The sequence below is a fragment of the Misgurnus anguillicaudatus genome, chromosome 14, assembly GCF_027580225.2.
Source record: "Misgurnus anguillicaudatus chromosome 14, ASM2758022v2, whole genome shotgun sequence".
In the NCBI taxonomy this organism is placed as follows: domain Eukaryota; kingdom Metazoa; phylum Chordata; class Actinopteri; order Cypriniformes; family Cobitidae; genus Misgurnus; species Misgurnus anguillicaudatus.
In genome coordinates this window covers 25,087,760-25,110,039 of record NC_073350.2, presented here as the reverse complement: position 1 = coordinate 25,110,039, position 22,280 = coordinate 25,087,760, and the positions used below count along the sequence as shown (strand labels likewise).

Below are 22,280 nucleotides of genomic sequence, written 5' to 3'. Positions count from 1 at the left end.
ATCATCACCTATTATGTTAAGTGAGTATCTGATAAGATAAGCCTGATTTGAGGGTACCTGAAGGGTGAGGAATGAGGGATCCTGTTGAGACTTGACTTATAGACCTTTACAAATGAGCCATAGCAAAATCACTGAAGCAGAACAGACTGACCGCTCCTTAAACTGCTGACCACTGCACTTCTGACACACAGCAAGTACACTGCCAAAAATATACTTATGAGTTTGACAGCCATCCATTAAAACAAGCATATACTTTTTATCCGACTCAATTTAGATTCCTATTTTACCACCATTTTCAATCTTAACCTTTCTCTGCATGTCCAAATAAAATAGGACAGTAATAAACATAGATATTCAGATAGTGGATAAGCAGATGGACTGTTTGATTTAGATGTAGGTCTCTTATCCCTCTCTTCACTTTATCTCTCTCACACACACACACACACACACACACACACACACACACACACACACTTGTGTGCCTTTAATAAACTAAGTTTAATACGGATTTTTTTAATCTAAACCTGAATTTGTCAAAAGTGCCAGTTCATCTTAAGATGCTTACTTTCTTAGGCCCATGGATGCTTTCCATGACACATTTTCTACTTTAAATCTCAACTCCCATTTTATTGTATTGCATAGAAATGTGGCGCCAATATACAATTTTCAAAAATTGATATGCTTGAAGGTCATGAGGATAATTAAATAATAGGATTTTTTCTTATTTGAACTTATTCTCCTTACACACAAATGCTGCACGGATCACATAATTTTGGGAATGTCTGCAGAACTTCAGAAAGCACAGGGACTAAACTCAAAAGCTTTCATGGCAGTCGATCATCACCGCCAACATTGTAATTCAGCATACAACAACAGGGATTTAACAATGGCATGCTCCAACTTGTCAGACAGGCAGACCAAACACTTACAGACAGTCTGTGTGACAGAGACATTATCGCTATGACAGGCTTAGCTTTTCTAGTACCGCAACATCAAAGATGATCTCTCATAGAGAAATAATTGAGATTTGTGTTAAGGCTGTACAGCACGTTGTTTCTTTTTAGAATTCAAGCGGCATCTATGTAAATTAAATAATAGTAATTTTGAAATTATTACTATTTTTTCTGATAGCCAGGTCAGAACCGTAGTTCGGAATTGCACATGCCCGATTTTTCACTTGCCTCATTGCAAAATAAGATCAATTTTATTCAACATATGTATATTCATCAGAAACGTGTATATTTTAAATGAAATGTCAAGTTCTCTTTAAGACATTAGCAAAATATCAATTTCATCTATCAATTTCAACAAAACTTCATCTATGTCATCCTTTAGCAAAATTACATCAACAATGTTCAACACATCACAAATACATTGTTTTGCAATGCACACATTCTTATTGATGAGTCCTATTATAAATTCTCATAAAATGTCATTAAAAGTCATGAAATATCAATCTGATACAACCGAGTAATATTTTTACTATTAAACTGACCTTTAATAATGTTACATAAGCTATATGGGTTATATAAGGATCATGAAAAAATAAACCAAACACAAATAACAGAAAATACATGATCTAAAAATCAGTTGTATAATTTCACAACATTAAGATAAAAGCAATTTGTACATGTACAGTACTTCAAGAACAAAGCGAGAGACGGGCAATTGTGACTGTCTGGATGAATTTAAGGAATGCACGGATGAACATACCTCTTGATCTCACAGGAACACAGCAGGCAAAAGCCATTGTCCGGGAAGTACAACTATGTCCAACAGTTCCTCAGCCAGCTCAACTGTCCTTCAACACTATCTCATTTTATCTACCTTACACACGTGTGCATGCAGACACATGCTTGGACCCAATCTCTTGCTGCGGTCTGCAGCTGCCGTACGGCAAAGACAGACTCAAACCGATGTAAAGCCCATCTGTAGCATCTGCAGTTAATCCTGTATCATTTCCAGTGGTCTTTAAGTCTCCCCTTCTCTAGAAGCATATTACAGGTGGTACAGTCCAGTCTGCCTTTAATCTCCTAATGGGGCAGTGCATGAACCGGTCCAAAGGGGGATTTTAATTGCTACTACCAAAAAAATAGTTGGTTCATATTGACATTATCAAAATCATATATAGTCTATGTAGAGTATTATTAGCATAAGTAAATATTATCTGGATTTAATAACAATTAGCCCTCTCATTTTGAAAAAAAAACATTCAGCCTATTAAAGGGACATTCCACTTTTTTGAAAATATGCTAATTTTCCAGCTCCCCTAGAGTTAAACGATTGATTTTTACGGTTTTGGAATATATTCAGCTGATCTCCGGGTCTGGCGGTAGCACTTTTAGCATAGCTTAGCATAATCCATTGAATCTGATTAGACCATTAGCATCGCGCTAAAATAACCAAAGAGATTTAATATTTTTTCTATTTTAAACTTGACTCTTCTGTAGTTACTACTAAGACCGACAGAGAATTAAAAGCGATTTTCTAGGCAGATATTCTAGGAACTATACTTTCAAATTGGCGTAATAATCAAGGGCTTTGCTGATGTAACATGGCTGTAGCAGGCGTAGTGATATTACGCACTGCCCGAATATAGTCCCCTGCCATTGAAAGTAACCAAGGGGACTATTTTCGGGCAGTGCGTAATATCACTACGCCATACAGCCATGCTACATCAGCAAAGTCACTGACTATTACGCCAGTTTGAGTGTATAGTTCCTAGCCATATCTGCCTAGAAAATCGCAGCTGTTAATTTTCTGTCGATCTTACACGATGTAACTACAGAAGAGTCAAGTTTTATTGAAACTCTTTGGTTATTTTTTAGCGTGATGCTAATGGTCTAATCAGATTCAATGGATTGTGCTAAGCTATGCTAAAAGTGCTAGAGCCAAAAATGGCATCTTACATTCGGGACAATACGGTGGTCTGATTTGTCATTTTATAAAACCAATACACAATCCATAATCTATTCATTACAATGCAGTTGCATGGCTGACCAATACAAACATAACAGTGAATTCTTTATTATTGTGTCACAATTATAGAGTCGAGTGTCTTTCTGTATAGACGTCAAAATGAATGAGAGCCCCCATGTGTACATATCTGAGCATGATCTCTGAAAGCCAGTGTTGACATTTGAAATCACCTAAACAAACACGCCCCAATAGAATCTGGACCATCTTTTGATAGACTCGCCCCACACATACGCAACCCACGATGCCGGTTAGTAGACACGCACCTTACTGCTAATTGGCTACAAGTGTGTTTTGGTACTTGGCCCGACTCCAAAGCGTTTTTCAAAAATCATACTTGTGCATAAGGCACACCCCTGTCCCTCTGCCTGGAATAATCCAGCCCCTTCTATTAATCCCTGTTAATCTGGTCATCCTGCGCATGTGACCTTGGTGTTAAATGGTCTGGCGGTATATGAGTGTTTGGTTCAGGCAGCATCACATTGGCATACAGAGAAACACAGGCGTCTGGCGGCTTTGACTGGCGGCTTGTTGCTCTGCCAGCTGTCCTTTAACAGGACATATTCACATGCCTGGACTTGGGAAGAGGGCAATTTGGCCCACTTAAATAGCAGTGTTTTAAGACAAGACCTCTGATTGGCCGAAAGTGTGCTTGTGTGAAGCTGTGTGAGATGTTTCTCGAACCGACAGTGTGTAGAGTGGTTAACAACAAGGGATATGACTCGGATGCCCAAAATGAGAATTAAATCTTAATTGTGTCACCTAAACCGTACTGAAAATTGGCACAAACCTCTCCAAAAATGTAACAATGTCAATTTTACGTTGACCGCAAGCACTGTGATTGGTCCGCTAGAACCCCTCCCTCAGGTCAAAAAATCTCCTCATAAGTATTTTCCCTTGCGATGGTAAAAAAAAGATGGACCAAGTTGATATTTACCAACTTAAAGGCGGGGTGCATTATTTTTGAAAAACACTCTGGAAAAGGGAGTCGGCCAAGTACCAAAACACACTTGTAGCCAATCAGCAGTAAGGGGCGTGTCTACTAACGGACAGCGTTGCCTGGTTTGCATATGTGTGGGGTGGGACTACCAAAAAAAGGTCCAGATTCTATTGGGGTAGGGGCGTGTTTGTTTAGGTGATTTCAAATATCAAAACTGGCTTTCAGAGATCATGCACCCTGCCTTTAAGCTGCAACAAAAGTCGCTATCTACTTGCCTCCATCACTGCTGATGCTTCTCCATCAACATACACAACAAGCTGCTTCTTCTTTGATTTTTGCCTTTATACTGTAACATGCCCATGGACATTGCTTAGTAGCGAACAACGGTGCAAACGTATAAATAATAAAATCTGATGCATAGCCTACGGCATAGAGTGTAGGTCTGACACAAAACTATAAATCACCCTTTATTGTGTGTCAACAAGTACCGTAACTTTCATTAAACAAATCCATTTAATCTCATGAGCTATGAAAAGCAACATCTGAGCTATACACTTATTTCTGGGCTTCCAGTTTTTATTTTGCTGACTTGCAAAAGTCACGAGACATGGGTGGTACTACTGTATGACATCTGCATGGCCCGCATAGTGCACACCTGCTCTATTCTTTCCCATCCTCTTGGGTCACACCCTTCCTGTATCAGTGGTACAGTCTCTCCATAATAATACCTTTTTACAAGCGTGAAGGGGTGTTCCTGAAACAAGCCATATAATGTACTACAATCCTCTTGTTTTCTTTTAAGAGCAGTGGCCATGGAAAAGAGAAAAGGTTGGGACTGATGGTGCTGTGTGATCCTGTAACCCAGGGTTCAACATGCCATCCTGGGCTGAGCAAATTTGTATCCTGTGCTGTGTGAAAACAATAAGCATATACGCTCAACCTACAGAAAAAAATGGAAAAAGCAAGAAGCTTGAAGAAAAGATTTTCATGCAAAATAACATTGCTTATAATATGAAATGAATAGCATAATGAATGTGGTATTTTCTCAACAGTGGCCCCTAGTGCTTAAAATAAGATTGTAGCTCAAAACTATATTTTAACTGAAAACTGTATTCATTAACAAAAATGTTGTGATTAAGTGAAAAATAGAGAGCGAGAGAGAGAGAGAGAGAGAGAGAGAGAGAGAGAGAGAGAGAGAGAGAGAGAGAGAGAGATATCAGTGTTTGTGATCACAGTGTTACAGGCACCTCTGTGATAAGTGGGAGGTAATTTGTTATTTACAGCACAGGATCACAGAGCACGTCATCAGAATTAACACTACAGATCCTCCTCCTTCTATTATAAAATCAGTCTCACACTGAGTCTTAACAACATCCCCCACCAGATACAACACCTTTAAAGTCTAACTTTACCTAAAGGGTACCCTGGCTATGAAGACTTGTGTAGCTTATTAGATTAAAGCTGGCATTGGCTATATACAAGGAATGTCATGGTTTTCTGAATAAACTTGTCATAAAATGTGATCTGATCTTCATCTAAGTCAGGGGTATTGACAAATATAATGCGTCTAAACATAATTACACAAACAATTCTGATCTTTCATGTTTTTATTGAACACACTCATTTAAAGGACAAGTTCGGTATTTTACACTTAAAGCCCTGTTTTCAGATTGTTTATGATGAAATAGAACGGTTTTGACTGAAATTTCGACATTTGCGGCTGCCCCGAGAATTTTTGGGTGTTTGTGTTTCAGCTCCTACCTTTACAATGCATTTAATGGTGCACTGGAACAATCCTTTCTAAAATGCATTAAACTTTCGTTTACAAAGACGTGAAACTTATCGAGTGGTCAGGGGTGTTCAATGATATGCTCACACAAAAATCGCGTTAAAAGATGCTTTCCAACAGCTGTTTTAGCATTCGTTGTTACCTTGTGGACCTATTTTTCCAAACGCCCCACACCCGAACATTCTTCCGCTGAGAGCTTGAATAATAGACACTCCAGCCCAGTTGGTGGCGCTAATCCGCCATTGCCAATTGCATTAATAGAAACAAAGTTCCCGGCGCGGAGTAATACCGTACCTCACAGCACAATGTCAATGGAGTTGGCAAAAACTACGATAAAACCTGTTGGAATGCGTATTTTGCAGCGATTTTTGTGTGAGCATACCAGCGAACACCCCTGACCACTCGGTGAGTTTCACGTCTTTGTAAACCAAAGTTTAATGCATTTTAGGAAGGATTGTTCCAGTGCACCATTAAACCCATTCTAAAGGTAGGAGCTGAAACACAAACACCCAAAAATTCTCTGGGCAGCCGCATATGTCGAAATTTCAGTCAAAACCGTTCTATTTCATCATAAACAATCTGAAAACAGGGCTTTAAGTGTAAAATACCGAACTTGTCCTTTAACATTCAAAATGGCAGTGGAAAAAGTAAGTGAACCCTTATGGTGCATTCACACCAGCCGCGGTAAAGCCGGCAAAATCGTAGTTGGACTCTTGAACATTTCAGTTTACTCGCTTCATTCGCGCGTGAAATTCTAGTCATTTAAGACATTCACTTGTAAATTCGCATCATGGGAGGGGCTTCTGCGACTCCGCTGAGACTTCGCTCGCTTCCTGTAATCACGTCACTACTAGAGCAAGGTCCTGATTGGTTAACGCGGTGCGGAAATCCGCCAAAGTTCCGATTTTAACTCGCACGTTTTCCGCGGAAACACTCAATTCATGTCATAGATGTGATAAATGTTGAAGAAATTCTGTACTTGTAGTTCACCTTTGCTGTTTGTGACTCTTTGTTGTTGTGACTCATTTTCCTTAGGAAAATAACTATGTTACAGGTTAAAATAAAAACTATTAAAATGTTAGAAAGTAATAAAAATATTTATAATGTTTCTAACCACATATTTTAGTAAAATACATTTATAAGGTATTAACTCTTTCCCCGCAATTGACGAGATATCTCGTCAATCAAGAGAAAACGCTTCCCCGCCAATGACGAGTATTTCCGTCTTTCCGCAATACCGCTAATTTTTTAAAACCAGAAGTATTGCTCTATGGCAAGCTGCTGCATGTCCGTGTCTGTTTTAAAGATCGCTCTGAATGGGATCTCTATGAAAAGTCCGTCACAAAAATGGAATTATCTCTCCTTTTTGCTCAAAATGTGGTGTTTTTGCAGAAACCTACCCATATTCAAAAGCTGATTACAAAAGAACTATTGAAGGTAGGAGGAAACGGGTTTTTTTGTTTGAAAGCAGAGGGTCTGTTCATTCATTTGGTATATATGTTTATATATTTGAAGAAGAACATTTTCTGGAAGGCAGTAAACTTTTGTGAAAATCATGAAAAACGCTGGCACTGGCTGGCAACTTTTTAAAAAAACGCTGGCGGTGAAAGAGTTAAAGGCCACCTTTAAAGCAAGACTAAAGAGTTTTTGCTCAATGCTCCCCCTACAGGTTGGAAGCGGAATTGTCCATTACCACTGTCGTAAATAATTTAGCCTACTGCAGCAAAGCTGGCTCTGATTGGATTGTAGGTCTGCCGTAAAGCAAGTTTTTGTAGTATTCACTTGAACTACAGGACCGCGACCCGACGGTTGGAAACTTCTTCAGTGCGGTTTTGGCCGATATAGGGCTGCAAAGCGAATGTGAGAGTGCCGTTCACCCTGTTTCGAGTGGATGAACGACTGAAACTTTTTTGGAAACTTTATTTTAAGGTTAAAAAAAATATTTAGTGTTGCTTTAAGTATCAGCCCATAAACTGATAACTCTTGAGTTTGTCATGCATCTCCAATTGGCTTGGGTGGTATCCAAATTTTGATACCGTCAAACCTCCTCCCTTTTTACCTCGGTATACCATATTACCCGGAATAATTATAAAATTATGACGTAAGGCTCAGACAGCATCACCAAACTGTTGGCTTGTGCCTAAACTCTTCAGAAACTGAATACCAAACACTGATACTGAAACAATAACAAAATAACATGCACAACAATATTAACAACTTTTATTAGCAACAATTAGCAGTTACTAAAAAAGTTAAATACAACAGTCAAACACAATTAAAGTAACATAATCATCCAGAACAGTTTTCGCGCAGAGACGCGCACACAAATCAATTAAATTAAATCATACCGTCCTAACAACTTTTAATAACAAAGAGCAGCTTATAAAAAAAGTGCAAATAGACCCATTCGCGGTGACCTTTTGTTGCACAATTTGCAAATTGTCTCGTCCGTATTTACCGCCTCTCCCTTCTCGTTTGATTGAAACACGAAATACTACAAAATTGCAGAAGTTGTGTTTTTTTTTGAGACCAGGTCACTCGGTGCGCAACTCGCCATCTTTCCCTCTCTCTCTTTCTCCTACATCCTGTCATGTGATGACAACCACACATATTTTTTAGGCATTAAATAAATTATATTTAATATTTGATCCTTGTCTGCTACATAAGTGCATTGTTTGTTATTTTGACGGTATGACAGTATTGAAACTGATGCCTTTGCTGTTTTTTAGATCCCGCGGTATACCATATTACCGCCCAATAATTTTGACCTTTTATTAAGGCAGTTTGTATGTCTTGGATTTGAATCATACATTGGAGAAGGTACAAGTATTGTTCTTAACATTTTATGCAAAACATGCATTATGTATGTCGTTCCTTATAAGTTAACAGCCAGCTGGCAAATAACCCTTTATAGTGCACACATACAGAAACACACACAAGTCACAAAAGACTATTATCCATTGCGTGTGTGTGCACGCGCGACACTCTTTAAAACGCGGTCCAGAATACATATACAACATGATGTAATTCATTCATACATGTGGTCTGCAGTAACCACAGAATAACAGAGAACAGGAAGGAAAATATAAATGGCATCCTACAAGAGTCTTTGTTGAAAGACCCTCCATTTCAGTTGGCCGCATAAGAATGCTACACACATAAACACCTGTGCGTTTTAAAATTAATGTTCAGTGTGAGAGCCCAATAAGGTCAAAAACCATGAGATTCACAAAGGATATCATGTTTTAACTTGTGCTCATCTTTATTTGTGTGGGCCATTTCAAGAAAAAGATTTGCATGGTTCTGTTTGCTCTGAAAGCATCACTGCCCTGATAATGCCTTTAAACCTGCTTAGTAAAGCGTATACGCAATACCTGATATTTTTGTTATGTCATGCATGAATGTATAGATGAATGAAAGGGGTGTACTTTCTAAGCCCTTAAAATAAAAAAAATTGTGCAAGTAACAATACTTAGTCGTTTTCTCGTCTGCGGCGGCTTAAGCCCATGTGACGTTTTTTTTTGCATGTACTGTTTGTTTCAGCACTTGATTCAACTAAAGGAATTATTCAAATCTTGTAACAGTGCAAACATGACCAAAACAAATGGTGTGAAATGCAATTTGCTTTGGGTACTTCCCCAGCTTGTTTGAGTTATGGAGTATGCAGACTACTGTGATCGCTGCTAGAAAGTTCAGCATCACTGTGATCCAGGCACCTGAATTAGTTCTTCAAAAGGCTGAATGTGTGCTCGTCTGCAGGGCGTGTCTGAAATATCCCTAAATAAAACACCTTTCTTTATCATTTGATGAATTATTGTTGCTATTACAACATAGTTATTCTAATATACCATCGGTGTTAACTCTTTCCCCGTTAGCATTTTTTTTTTAAGTTGCCAACCAGCACCAGCAGTTTTTATGATTTTCACAAAAGTTGAATGCCTTCCAAAAAAATTTTTTTTTTTTAATATATATGCATACAATAATACAAATGAAAGAACAAACCCTCTACTTTCAAAAACAAAACAAAAATTCATCCTACCTTCTTTTCTTCTCTTTTCATCACCTCTCAAATATGGGTAGGTTTCTTCATAAAAACAAAATTTTTAGCAAAAAGCTGAGATAATTTCCTTTTTGTGAAGGACTTTTGATAGAGATCAGATTTAGAGCAATCCTCAAAACATACACAAAGTTTTAACTGTTTGCTCTAAGGCAGTGCTTCCCAATCCTGGTCCTCGAGGCCCCCCTCCCAGAAAGTTTTAGATGTCTCCTTATTTCAAACACCTGATTCAACTAATCAGCCTCTTTCCAAAATGGTAAACATATCTCCCTAACAAGCTGATGAGTTAAATAAGGAGACATCTAAAACTTTCTGGGAGGGGGCCTCGAGAACCAGGATTGGGAAACACTGCTCTAAGGGAATACCTTCGGATTTTATAAGTTGGGTAAAAGCGCCACCTGGTGGAAATACGGATTGCCGGAAAAACTCGTCAATGGCAGGGAAAGAGTTAACAGTGTGTGTAATGCCAGCCGTGGTAGAGGCGTGAAGCGCGAGTGATTTCAATGTTAAGTTAATGTGTAGGCGCGTTGCGTCTGGAGGTCCCGCGGCACAAATGAGTCGTTTAGTACGGTGCGGTATACGCGATTCCGCCTCATTCACGCATCTAGTTCGCGTGTATTTAGCGTTGCCATGGCAAACGCGCAAGTTGACAATGTTTAACTTTGTCAGAAAAACGTGCAGCGTTAACCAATCAGGAGCTTGCTTTAGTAGTAACGTGATTACAGAAATACTAGAGCAGAGTCGCAGAAGCCCCTTCCATGGCGCGAATTTCCATGTAAATGTCTCGATGACTAGAATTTCATGCGCAAATGAAGCAAGTTCAATCAAACTGTTCAAGCGGCAAACTAGGCACGGTAGACGCGGCTGGTGTAAACCCACAGTAACAATAATGGCCGTTTCACACGGTACGCAGAAGCCCCGAGTGTCTAGTTCATTTTCAATAGGAGACGTACAGAAAGCGGAGAAACAGGGGCAGATACAGAGGTAAAGCGGAGCCACTCTGCACGCCATGCTCGTGCACCCAAAATCCTTACTCTTCCGCGGACACGGCTCTTCACGGCAGGCGCCGTTGAATATAAACATATTTGCACTAAATGGTGCACAAAACGCTTCCACTACACAAGAAAAGCTGTAGCCGCGCGGCAATTTCGCCAAAAAATTTAAAAACAAAAATTTAGTTTGCCGCATACAGTGTGAAACGACCATAATTTTCATGAAAATGTTGCTGAAATTTGTGAATTTGTGAAATCTATAACAAGCAAATTTAAATAAAAAATGCGTTGTCTCTGAATTTTTTGATATCTGGAGGGTGTTCCTAGATTTTGTTAAAAATTGAAATATTGAAGAAACTTTGGATGTGTGAAACTATAGAATGTATGATGGGGTTTATTTATTTTTATTTTATTAAATTATTGATTTGTATTTTATTTAATTATTTATTTTATTTTTAAATCCTGCCTGGGGTAAGGGGTTATGGTGTTTTTCGGTTTTAAATATTTTGTAAAATCTCAATACAGACATGTTCTACAAAAAAAGCGTGCTTGCTCCAAAGAAAATCACCCTGTGAAATCCAAGCTGATTTAATTTCATTCATAATATAATATAAAGATTATCAAGGTTATATTTTCACAAAATATTCTTTACATTATACAGAACAATTTTATGTAGTAAATCACAAAAAAATATTTTGAGTAATGCAAAGTCCATCCTAGTCATGCTAAAACTCGTTCTTTTCTGTCCACAGCAACCCTTATTTTTTTCAAAATAATGCTTGCTTAAAGAATTCAATGCTTTCTCTTAAACTGCTCATGGCCCAGTGTTCCTGTTTGCCATATACTTAATGTTTTACATTAAAAAAGTGATGTGTGTATACGATTTAGGTGGTAACATTGTGTGGCAGCCTGCTGCTTGTGCTCGGAAGTGGGTTAATGTGAGGGAAAGGGAGCTTATCATGTACACGTGTGTGTGTAAGGATGCCACTGCAGCAGGGTGGGGTGCCGCCACTGCAGAGCCCATGGGGCAAGCAAAGTAAATGAGAGTGTAAGAGTCCGGCGTTCTCCATTTATCCCTATTATTGTCCATCGGAAACGTCAGCCCTGTCTCATCATCAAGGGTAGGGGGATCTCCGCGTGCGTATATGCGCGTGTGACATTTTGTGTCAGACGTATTGGTGAATGGTACAATAAAGCCGTCGCCCATGTTATTTTTAACTCTCTGTCTCCATGGAAACCAGCACATATGCTGGAAGCGATGCACCCTGTCGTTTGTGTGTGTGTATTGGAGATGCAGCAGTTCATCCCGCTTCATCTGGAAGCACACACACGTTGCGCATGCCTGCCGCAGTGTGTGTGAGCGTGCGTGCGCACGAGTGTCTTATGAGGTCAGAAGCACGTTTGATTAACCATACACAGTGAAGGATCTTACTAGAGGAAATAGGGCGGAGTGATGCATGAACTAGTAGCTGGCTTACATGAGCATGATTTTGATTTATAATGTTGTCACGAGACCAATTCACACACCTATGCTTATTTAAGCCATATAAGCTTGATGAGATATGCCATATGTTATGTAACAGTACACAAAAAAAAAAAACATAACATATCAACCAGCACATTTGTAAAAATATAATTACAAGACATTCAGTATAATGCAGATTCTGTATGCATTTAATTATGTAAAGTTAGTAAAAAAGATTAGCATTTACTAGATCAAGTCTTATTAGTTTTGCATGCAATATGTGTCAGATGGTAAGCGAATGGACTGTGGGTGTGCCGTCTGAGACTACACGTAAGCTGACCTCAGATCAGCACTATTTGCAAAGACAGTGCTGGGCTCATCAGTAAGGTTGCCAAGCAGACAACCATTCATTCCCACCTGCATTACTGTGTTACTATGGTAACAGCTTAAAGATTAATACATTAGCTACCATGCACAGTAAACTATTCTGAATATATATTTTATATATATGTTTTGTCATCCTTGAGATATTTTGCTCCAAATGTGACTTCTAATTCTAGCAAATGTAGACAGAAATAAACTGGCAGCTAAATTCAATGAGATTTTCCTATCTTCCATCCCTTCCTTGATTTTTCCTGATGGTACCCTACAATGAGCTTGAGAAAACAACCAATAGTACAGCAGCGCAACATTCTCTGGGTGATGATGTGATTGAGGCTGTTTTATGCTAAAAGCCAGAGCCTGGCAAATGTAGGTCACCCACAAGAAAGGCACATGTACACGCCCTACTACACATTGCCCACGTATAACTCAGAAGTTTCAGAATGGCAGCATGCTTGGAAATGGGGGATGAATTACTTAATGCACGACCTAAACCAATCTCGGCTGCCACATCACCGACATCACAGCAAAATGTGTCACGAAACGCGAATATCACATGTGACTCACTTTATACCCCATGAATGCATTTCACAGGAAACCATGACAGTATGTATGATTTATTTTCTATGTTCTGATGAATAATCATTGCTCCACTTTCTTTCAATTCACAAAAATTGGTGAAAAACTACATTTGATTATTACAAACTACATGTATGAGGTTTGTCTCCAAGTTGGCCCTGAGGGACAGGTTTTCTTTGTAACAGAGCTGTGTAGGCACAGGTACAGTAACACATATCGTGTCAGGCTACTCGCCAATTCAAACCCTCCGTGGAGAATGGTTTATGCGCCTGTGTGTGTAAATGTGTGATATTGTGTGTGTACCTCCCTAAGCAGTCATCACACAGTGACCTATATATCATCCTCTCCACTCTTTCAATGCACTCAACCTTAATTATTTATAACACACACACAAACATTTCGGAACAAAGACCTCGTTGAAGAAACTAAACCATTAGATTAAATTTATCTGACTTTTCATAAAATAAATGTTTTTATAACTATCATAATAAGGGGATAAAAGGACAAAATGCAGAAAATAATTTAAATGTTTTCTGAATGTGCAATGTGTGACCATGCATTTCAAATAAAGAACCACACCCCTGTTAACCGAGTGGGTAAATGGAATTCAAACTCCACAGTCATCACTACCTTACATATAAAAATGTATGCATATGCATACATATCATTTGTATCTCTTTTACACTGGCTACAAGGTTTTAAAGGCCCCATGAAATCAAAATTAAAACTTTTTCTTTTTTGTAAAAATATGTTAGATATAATGCTGCGTTCACACCAGCTGCGGTTGTGGCGTCAGGCGCGAGTGATTTCAATGTTAACGTTAAATTTCATGAGGCAAATTTCCGCATGAATGTCTCGGATGACTAGAATTTCACGCGCGAATGAAGCAAGTAAACTCAAAATGTTCAAGGGGCAAACTAGACGGGATAGACGCGAATTTGACGCCTCAAATGCAGCTAGTGTGAACCAACAGTAAGGATATATATATATATAAACTTGTATGGCCCAAAATGCTGACAAAATTTGCATACAGAAGATATAAGCATTCAAAATGAACAGTTGGCACCTGCGCTAAAAAGTCTTTTTCACTCTTTGCTCCCCCTACAGGTTGGAAGCGGAATTGTCCATTACCACTGTCATATATAATTTATCCTACTGCAGCAAAGCTGGCTCTGATTGGATTGTAGGTCTGCCATAAAGCAGGTTTTTGTAGTTTTCACTCGAACTACAGGAATGCGACCCGACGGTTGGAAACTTCTTTAGTGCAGTTTTGGCCGATAGAGGGCTGCAAAGCGAATGTGAAAGTGCCGTTCCCCCTGTTTCGAGTGGATGAACGACTAAAACTTTTTTGGAAACAATATTTTAAGGTAAAACAACTCTTTGGTGTTGCTTTAATGACATCATCCTACACTTCAGCTTCTCATTAAATTTCCTGTCCAATCAAATGCTCTTTAGATGCTGAAGTGTCCCGTTCCCTACATTATGTAGAACCTCCACCTGAAATCACAAGCGCTTAAAATGAGACAATAGTTACAAAATTTACTAGTTCTTATGTGGGGAATGACACATAGTGCACTACACAGGGGACTTGGACAGTGTAAATATGCTTTCCACTGGAGTGAATAAAGTCTGATATCGCATCAGTGTCACTGGTTTACATTCTTGAAAGTATTCATAAGCAATCTCAAGTCCATTCATACATGCTCAAATTTTTCCCTCACTCAATCAAAATATTGGAAGGATTTCCATCTTATCAGCCTGTCAGACCGACCTGCTGTCCAGCCAAGCTTAGACAGCAGGCTTGCATATGTTCAGTTCAGTCCAGAAACCCATTATTCCCATCCACAGTTTGCACATAGCTCTCTATAATACAGTACATGTCATGTTGAGAACTGCACAGCAATATCTGATGCAGGTTTGCCAGTTGTACCCATTTAAAATGACATTAATTACATCCCAAAACCATGTTACAAATATGACTTTTTAACAAAAAAAGGAAGAATAGTATCACAAATTATCACAAGTTTATAATTATATCAATAAAGAAGAGAAATGAGACTTAGTGTATGGATATCAGCCTTACACCAGCCACCAACTCTGACACAGAATTTATAACCTCCCTAACCACATCTGCCAACCAAAATTTCTGGATCATTCTGATTGGTGCATAAAAAGGGTGTGTCCTCAATAACTGTAGGCTATTCTAGGCCCCACCCACTCATCAATCATCACTTAAAAACAAATCCACAATCAAATAAGCACATTAAAAAGCTGTATTATTTTTATGCAAAAAAAAAAACTTGATAAAATACCTGTGTCCATAAAGACTAGTCCTTAGATAGTAGTCGATATTGTGTAGAAAGGAAATGAAGAGATAGATGATTAAATATTTGAAGACCTCACATATGTATATAAGAAATATTCATGTGCATTCACACATGAAAAAGTACCAACCTTCTCAACATATGAATACATTTGCTCAACAAGGAAGTGTGGGGTAATTTATGAGCAGTTGAGGTAGTTTATCAAAACATTTTCTGCTTACTGCATACCGCACAGCACAATGTGTTTTTTTTAATGCAACTGCAAAGGGGAAAATGTAGGACAAAGATGTAGTTGTCGAAGGTAACTGCCAGAGATTCAGAAATAAGAAAAAGGAGCATATTTTCTTTTTAAATATTACTAAAATATGGCTTTATGCATGCCAGTATGAGATGGTACAGAGATAATATACACAGGAATCTGCTGATTTCCTAGAAATGTTTGTGGGGTTAGAAATACAAACACAGATTTCAAAAAGCAGGCACTGATTGCACTGTAATCCATTCAGAAAGAGCAGATTTAAGAAAATCTGATCATTAGTTATTTGACACACAAACAAGTGCCTGAAGAAGCTGAAATTTTTTTTACATTTAAAGTTGAAGTTGTGTTTAATTGCAAGCTGTAATCTGCATCAGCACAGTTTACCACAGACACAAACCACATGGTGGTAATGATGATAAGCGAGTGACAGCATGGTCAAATAAAGAGAGAGAGAAGTAAGCGAAGGGCAAAAGAAGGTTACTAGGGGTGTAACAGAACACTGCTTCACTGTCACATATTGGGCACGCTTTTTGTTTCTATGGAAACGGGGGAATCTCCTGTCATCTGTTAGTTTGGGTTTCCCCACAGATCACAGTCACACGTGCACAGACAAACATATTGGCGCAGCATGCAAATATCAGTCAAACATATAAAAAAAATACAAAGTCATTGGTTTGTGTGTTCTTGAAGAAAAAGTTTAACCACAAAAGCCTGAGAGAAACTATCCTTTTGTTTTTCAGGAAAAATGTTCATTCAACTTATGTTTCAAGTTTAAGAAGAGTAAGATGTATGTCAATACATTTGTTTTACATATTTACAGAAAATTAAATTTATAAATAAACAGAATAATGTTTAAAGGGATATACTCATTTTCCAGCTCCCCAAGAGTTAAACATTTGGTTTTTACCATTTTGGAATCTATTCAGCTGATTTCCAGGTCTGGCGCCACTTTTAGCATAGCTTAGCATAATCCATTCAATCTGATCAGACCACCAGCATAGCGCCAAAAAATAACCAAAGAGTTTCGATATTTTTCCTATTAAAAACTTGAAAAATAAAATTTGTGATTTTGTAGGCAGATATGTCTAGGAACTATACTCTCATTCTGGCGTAATAATCAAGGCCTTTGCTGCTGTAACATGGTTGCAGCAGGCGAATGATATTACGCAGCAGCCAAAAATAGTCCCATTAGTAACTTTCAATGGCAAGGGACTATTTTCGGGCAGTGCGTAATATCACTATGCCTGCTGCAGCCATGTTACGGCAGCAAAGACCTTGATTATTACCCCAGAATGAGAGTATAGTTCCTAGACATATCTGCCTAGAAAATCTGAACTTTTAATTTTCTGTCGGTCTTAGTACACGATACAACTACAGAAGAGTCATGGTCTAATCAGATTCAATGGATTGTGCTATAAGCTATCCTAAAAGTGCTAGCGCCAGACCCGGAGATCAGCTGAATGGATTCCAAAACTGTAAAAATCAAATGTTTAACTCTAGGGGAGATGGAAAATTAGCCTATTTTCAAAAAAAGTGGAGTGCCCCTTTAATTAAATTGTATAATGTATAAAACTGCAAGAGTACAAATAAACAAAGAATATAAAATCTATTCTTGTTTATTCAGCTTATTCCAGAAAAAAAACATAATTTCTAGCCTTGTATTATAACAGTATTTATTACTTATTTACCACTATTAACTTACAATTAACACTGCATTTATCTTTGTTATGAATAAGTCCCCTCGGTAGTCTGCTGCTCATACTTAAGTATGCTAAGCTGGGGATAAGGACTTGGACAGAAGTCTGTCAAGAAGCAAGAAACATGCGGCGGACGAACCTTTCAGCTTTTGAAGCTTAAAAGGAGAGCACACAAACAGACGATTATGGCTCTGCTGACTGATTGCAGCTGATTGGTTAATTTGCCACGGTTGTTATTGTGGTGACCCTGTGACGGACCACAGCGCAGATGCTGCCAAGTTGAGAATGTGCATGTGCGCTTGTGTACTCCTGTTTGTTTCTTTAAACCATGAACTAAAGTTTTTCTCTGTTGACCCCCCCCCCCACACACGCACCGCTTTCCCATTTTTCAAACCTTTGACAGCATTTGTAAAGATCCCAGGCCCTCTACCAGCCCTCCTCTACCCCATTCAGTCCTCCGTGACGCCCCCAACAACATTGGCCATGTGTAAGGCTACTGAAGGACAGACAAAACCGTCCCCGGTGAACAGGGCAACAAACACATTAAAATGCACACTTTCAGTCTCTGCGGCAGCAATTCCAGGTGTCAGACATACGTTGTTCAAGTAGAGTACAGAATGATGAATGGAAACCCTGGAGAAAGGCACTCCACAATTAAAATCACAAGGTTCAATGGAGCTCAAAACATCTTTGTTGCCCTGATTGCACAATCTCTGCAGTTTATCATGCGCTCAGGACGACAACACAAGTCAAAAAACTTTTGTCCAATCAAATTGTTTTACACATTCACTGAAATGTGACAATTAATTTTATTAATAAGAGGTTGCTTTTTCACAATGTCTTCATGAAAATCCATGGTTAAGTGCTATAATTGGGTCCCCAGTGCTTCTATCAACCTAGAAAATGTGAAAAGATCAACCCAGTAACTTAGTTTTGGTAAAGCATTCTTTGCAAGCATGTGAAAAAATACGTAATTGAAATTTAGCTCCCCTTGTGATGTCAGAAGGGGATAATACCACCCCTTAATCTCCACTTTCCAACCACGGCACTGCCATTTAGTGCAGATATCAACTAATTTGCATTTTAAAGGACACACCCAATATGGGACATATCCTTACACCTACAAAGTGGCAACTGTAACATGCTATAATAAATAATCTATGAGATATTTTGAGCTAGAACTTCACATACGCACTTTGAGGACACCAAAGATTTATTTGACATCTTAAAAAGGTCTTATGAAATATCCCCTTTAAGAATCAACAAGGTCCAAGATGTTTCTCTTATAGTTCCTTAGAAAAACAAAAAAGACATGTAGATAGCAGAGGTCAGATCATTTGGTAGTGGACACATTTATGAGAAATATTTGAGTTAACATCAAAGTCTCCCAGTTTTTATTAATGTATGAGATTGCTCAGTTTTTCAGAAGAAAATGAAAGAAGCAGTAGATTTATGATTACGATGTAGTTTATAAATAATTTCACGTACACACGTCAACACTGTTTACGCTAACACACATCCCCAAAGGCGACTAAATCCAATGTTTAACATATGCCAGGCCAGTAGATAGTGATGTCACCTTGTAAAGAAACACTACAAGCCTGCGCACATACGCATGTGTCTACAGAGTGATAAATACCAACGATAAAGGCAACGAAAGCATCTATGTGTTTTGTTAAGACGTGGGTTTATTAAAGCAAGGGACTCTGGGCTTTAAAATGTTCGGAATCGTTCTAAAACCCAGTATTTTGAGCAGTCCTGTAGGCCACCATTGTTGTTTTGGTTGTTTTCACACATGCACTGTAAAAATTCCTTGTTTCACTTACATTTTTAAGTATAATCAATTTAAAGGATAATACCAGGGTTTTTCAATATTTTACTATGTTCTTACCTCAACTAAGACAAATTAATACCTATCTTTTATCAATGCGTGCACTTTTAATCTTTGTATAGCGCGTCGTGTTTGTTTTAGCATTTAGCCTAGCCCCATTAATTCCTTACAAACAGGGATGAATTTAGAAGCCACCAAACACTTCTATGTTTCCCTTTTTATAGACTGTTACTTACATGAGTGAGTATGGTGGCACAAAACAAAACGTGGCGATTTTTTAACAGATGAAAAATGAGAACAATATTGTATGGTTGAAGAGCACTTTGCAGCACTTTGACTTCGGGCGCAGTAATATTGACGAAAGTTTGAGCGAGAAGGGGAGTAGTCAGGAGTGATGATGCTACTACGCCTGAGGTTGAAGTGCTGTAAACTAAGTGCCTTTCCACCATACAATATAGTTTAATGTAGTATAATATAATATATAATATAGTCTGCTTAAAAAAATCACATTTTTTGCCACCATACTTACTCATGTATCTACTCATGTAACAGTCTTTAAATAGGGAAAACATGGAAGTGTTTGGTGGATTCTAGATTCATCCCTGTTTGGATCCTAAGCAATGTATGGGGCTAGGCTAAATGCTAACACATTCACGACACGCTGTACAAAGATGAAAAAAGATAGTTATGTATTAATTCATCTACATTGAGGTAAGAACATAGTAAAATATTGAAAACGGTGGTGTTTTCCTTTAAAGGTACAATTAATTTAAACTTTCTTGACTAGTGAGGAGTTACTGTAAATAATAAAAATAAAGTTAAAAATAACTTAAGCTAATTCAATTTTATTATTATAATTTATAACAACACCTCACTAGTCAAGAAAGTTGAAATTATTTGTAAATTCAAGTTGCTTAGACTTAAAAGTCAAGTGCAACAAGAATTTATTTTACAGTATACAGACACATACGTAGTCTACATGGAGACAACAAGCCGTCGTCTGTGTTTGAAACCCAACTTCAAAATTTTGTTTGATTAGGTCCCCAAAATGCCATTGTTGTGTAAACATAACAACTTTACCGTTTGTGGCTAAAAAATTGTCATGTAAACAACTCCTTGGTCTTAGAATAAACAATAGATATTAAAGAAATCCCCGTTGTAATTTTGTTGTATGTGTGAGCCAAACAAAACATTTTATGCTCCAATCCTATTTATACATTAACGAAGTTTGAAAGTTCAGTGTTATCGTAATTGTAATGCTTTTTATCAGTTTCTTTTTAGAACTTTCTGGAAGTATTCCAAGGATCCTTAATATAGGCCTATGCAAAGCCTGTCCACATGAGCTAAGGATAATTAGCTTGTAAAAAGGCCAAATCCAATGGCATACACCCTGAGGAATAATCTGATCGGAACGCTCAATCGCCTCCGTCTAATCTAGAGATTTGCGTGGCTCAGATCAAGCCCATGCTGGTAACTGGCTTACCACCAGCACATCTAATGAAAGAGCGGTACAGACAGGCTGAGTGTTCAGACGAGACCCTAAAACCCAGGCGCTATTTTATACTGGTAAAGATCCGCTAAAACACACTGCAGGGTTATTACCGAAGATGTCGAAAAACACACTGTGTAAACTCAGTATAACCCACATGAAATACAAGTACTGCATATTGCATGGAGAGCATGTTTCAAAGGCATTCATTAAAACGGCCGCATTTAGGTCAAAACACATTGAAATACTACTTAGCTCTTGCAAATAGAGTAGAATTGTTTATTTATTTATTTTTACAACAGCCAATTATTTTCTTATTACAATATTGCAACAAAACATATTTTGGTATAGTTTATCTTAAACTTTGGTCAAATAAGTTGTTTGTCTCGTTTTAAGCATAAACCATTCAAAATTGAAACATACATCAAAAAGCTTTTAAGCTTTATGCTAAAAACAAGCAAGAAAATTATGAACTTTATAAACTTCATTTAAAAATGTTCAGAAAAGTCGCATTTATCTTACACAATTTTGCTTCTTTAGTAAATATATCTTGCTTTAAAGATGAAATTCAACTGGTTTACATTTTGTAAAATGAAAGAAAAACACCAATTAGTAAAATTGTGATTTTGTGTGAACAGACACGTAGAAATCTAGCCTTGCTAAAACAAAATTTTTATAGGAGTATAATATACACTACTCATCCTCTTGGTTAAAAAGAGCTTTCAAATCTGTCGAATCAGGATAAACTAATGGGTAAAGGCAACAGCAGATGGTACCGCGGATAGAGAAATATAAATGACCTTAGTTAGTTTCAGGATCACTCGCCCTGATCTATTAAAACCATATGGCTGATCTGCACTTCACGCCTAGGGAGAATAATTCGGCCCCCTCCTCACACAGAGGGACGCGTCCCGAATACAGCGACACAAATGCACATACTTTCACACAAAATCACATGCACTACATAGTGCAAGGGGGATGGTGATGATGGGGGAACCCGTTGGAAATTACAAGGGAAGTTAATTGTAGTTTGGCATGGCTGTAATTATTCAACTGTGCAAAAATAGTCGCCTTCAATTGCTTGATCATAGAGTGGATGCAGATCAGACAAATGAGACTTTTGTATCCCTGTGCTCTTATTTTGAATTTTCGATTGTAGGTATCTTTCAGTAGCTTGTTTTCTCTCTCTCTCACACTTAATGAGGTGCAGAAAGAGAGTGTTTCCTCCATGCATTGTTACATTGTCTACCGAAGCAGCTGCACTCGCCTGCAGACCTGCAGCCCGCCACTACCGCTGTCAACATGCGGCACATCAGCCCACTCAGCAGACCAGGCAAAAACAACTCAAACAGACTGATCTAGGGCCAGCTGTCTCGAACCAAATCCCTTCCTTAAGCACTATTAGACGAACAGCTAATCTAATCACTGATCAGTGACAAAAGGCCACAAGTCGTTTTGGAGACCGCCTAAGATGCTAAATCCAGACAAGGCTAAAACCAGT

The 22,280-nt window shown here is 38.2% G+C and overlaps 1 protein-coding gene across 5 annotated transcripts in view; it reads right to left on the bottom strand.

The window, feature by feature from the left end:
- The window catches only part of nhsb (Nance-Horan syndrome b (congenital cataracts and dental anomalies)), a 61,019-nt gene that overhangs the window by 21,900 nt on the left and 16,839 nt on the right, over positions 1-22,280 (bottom strand). The window contains exon 1 of one of the 5 annotated variants that reach the window (XM_055184313.2): positions 1,714-1,951. The exons of the other annotated variants lie outside the window; for them this stretch is intronic. Within the exon in view, the coding sequence (XP_055040288.2) occupies positions 1,714-1,750 (37 nt within the window). The 5' untranslated portion in view covers positions 1,751-1,951. Of the gene's footprint in view, positions 1-1,713; positions 1,952-22,280 lie in introns of those variants that run through there. 5 annotated transcript variants of the gene reach the window in all.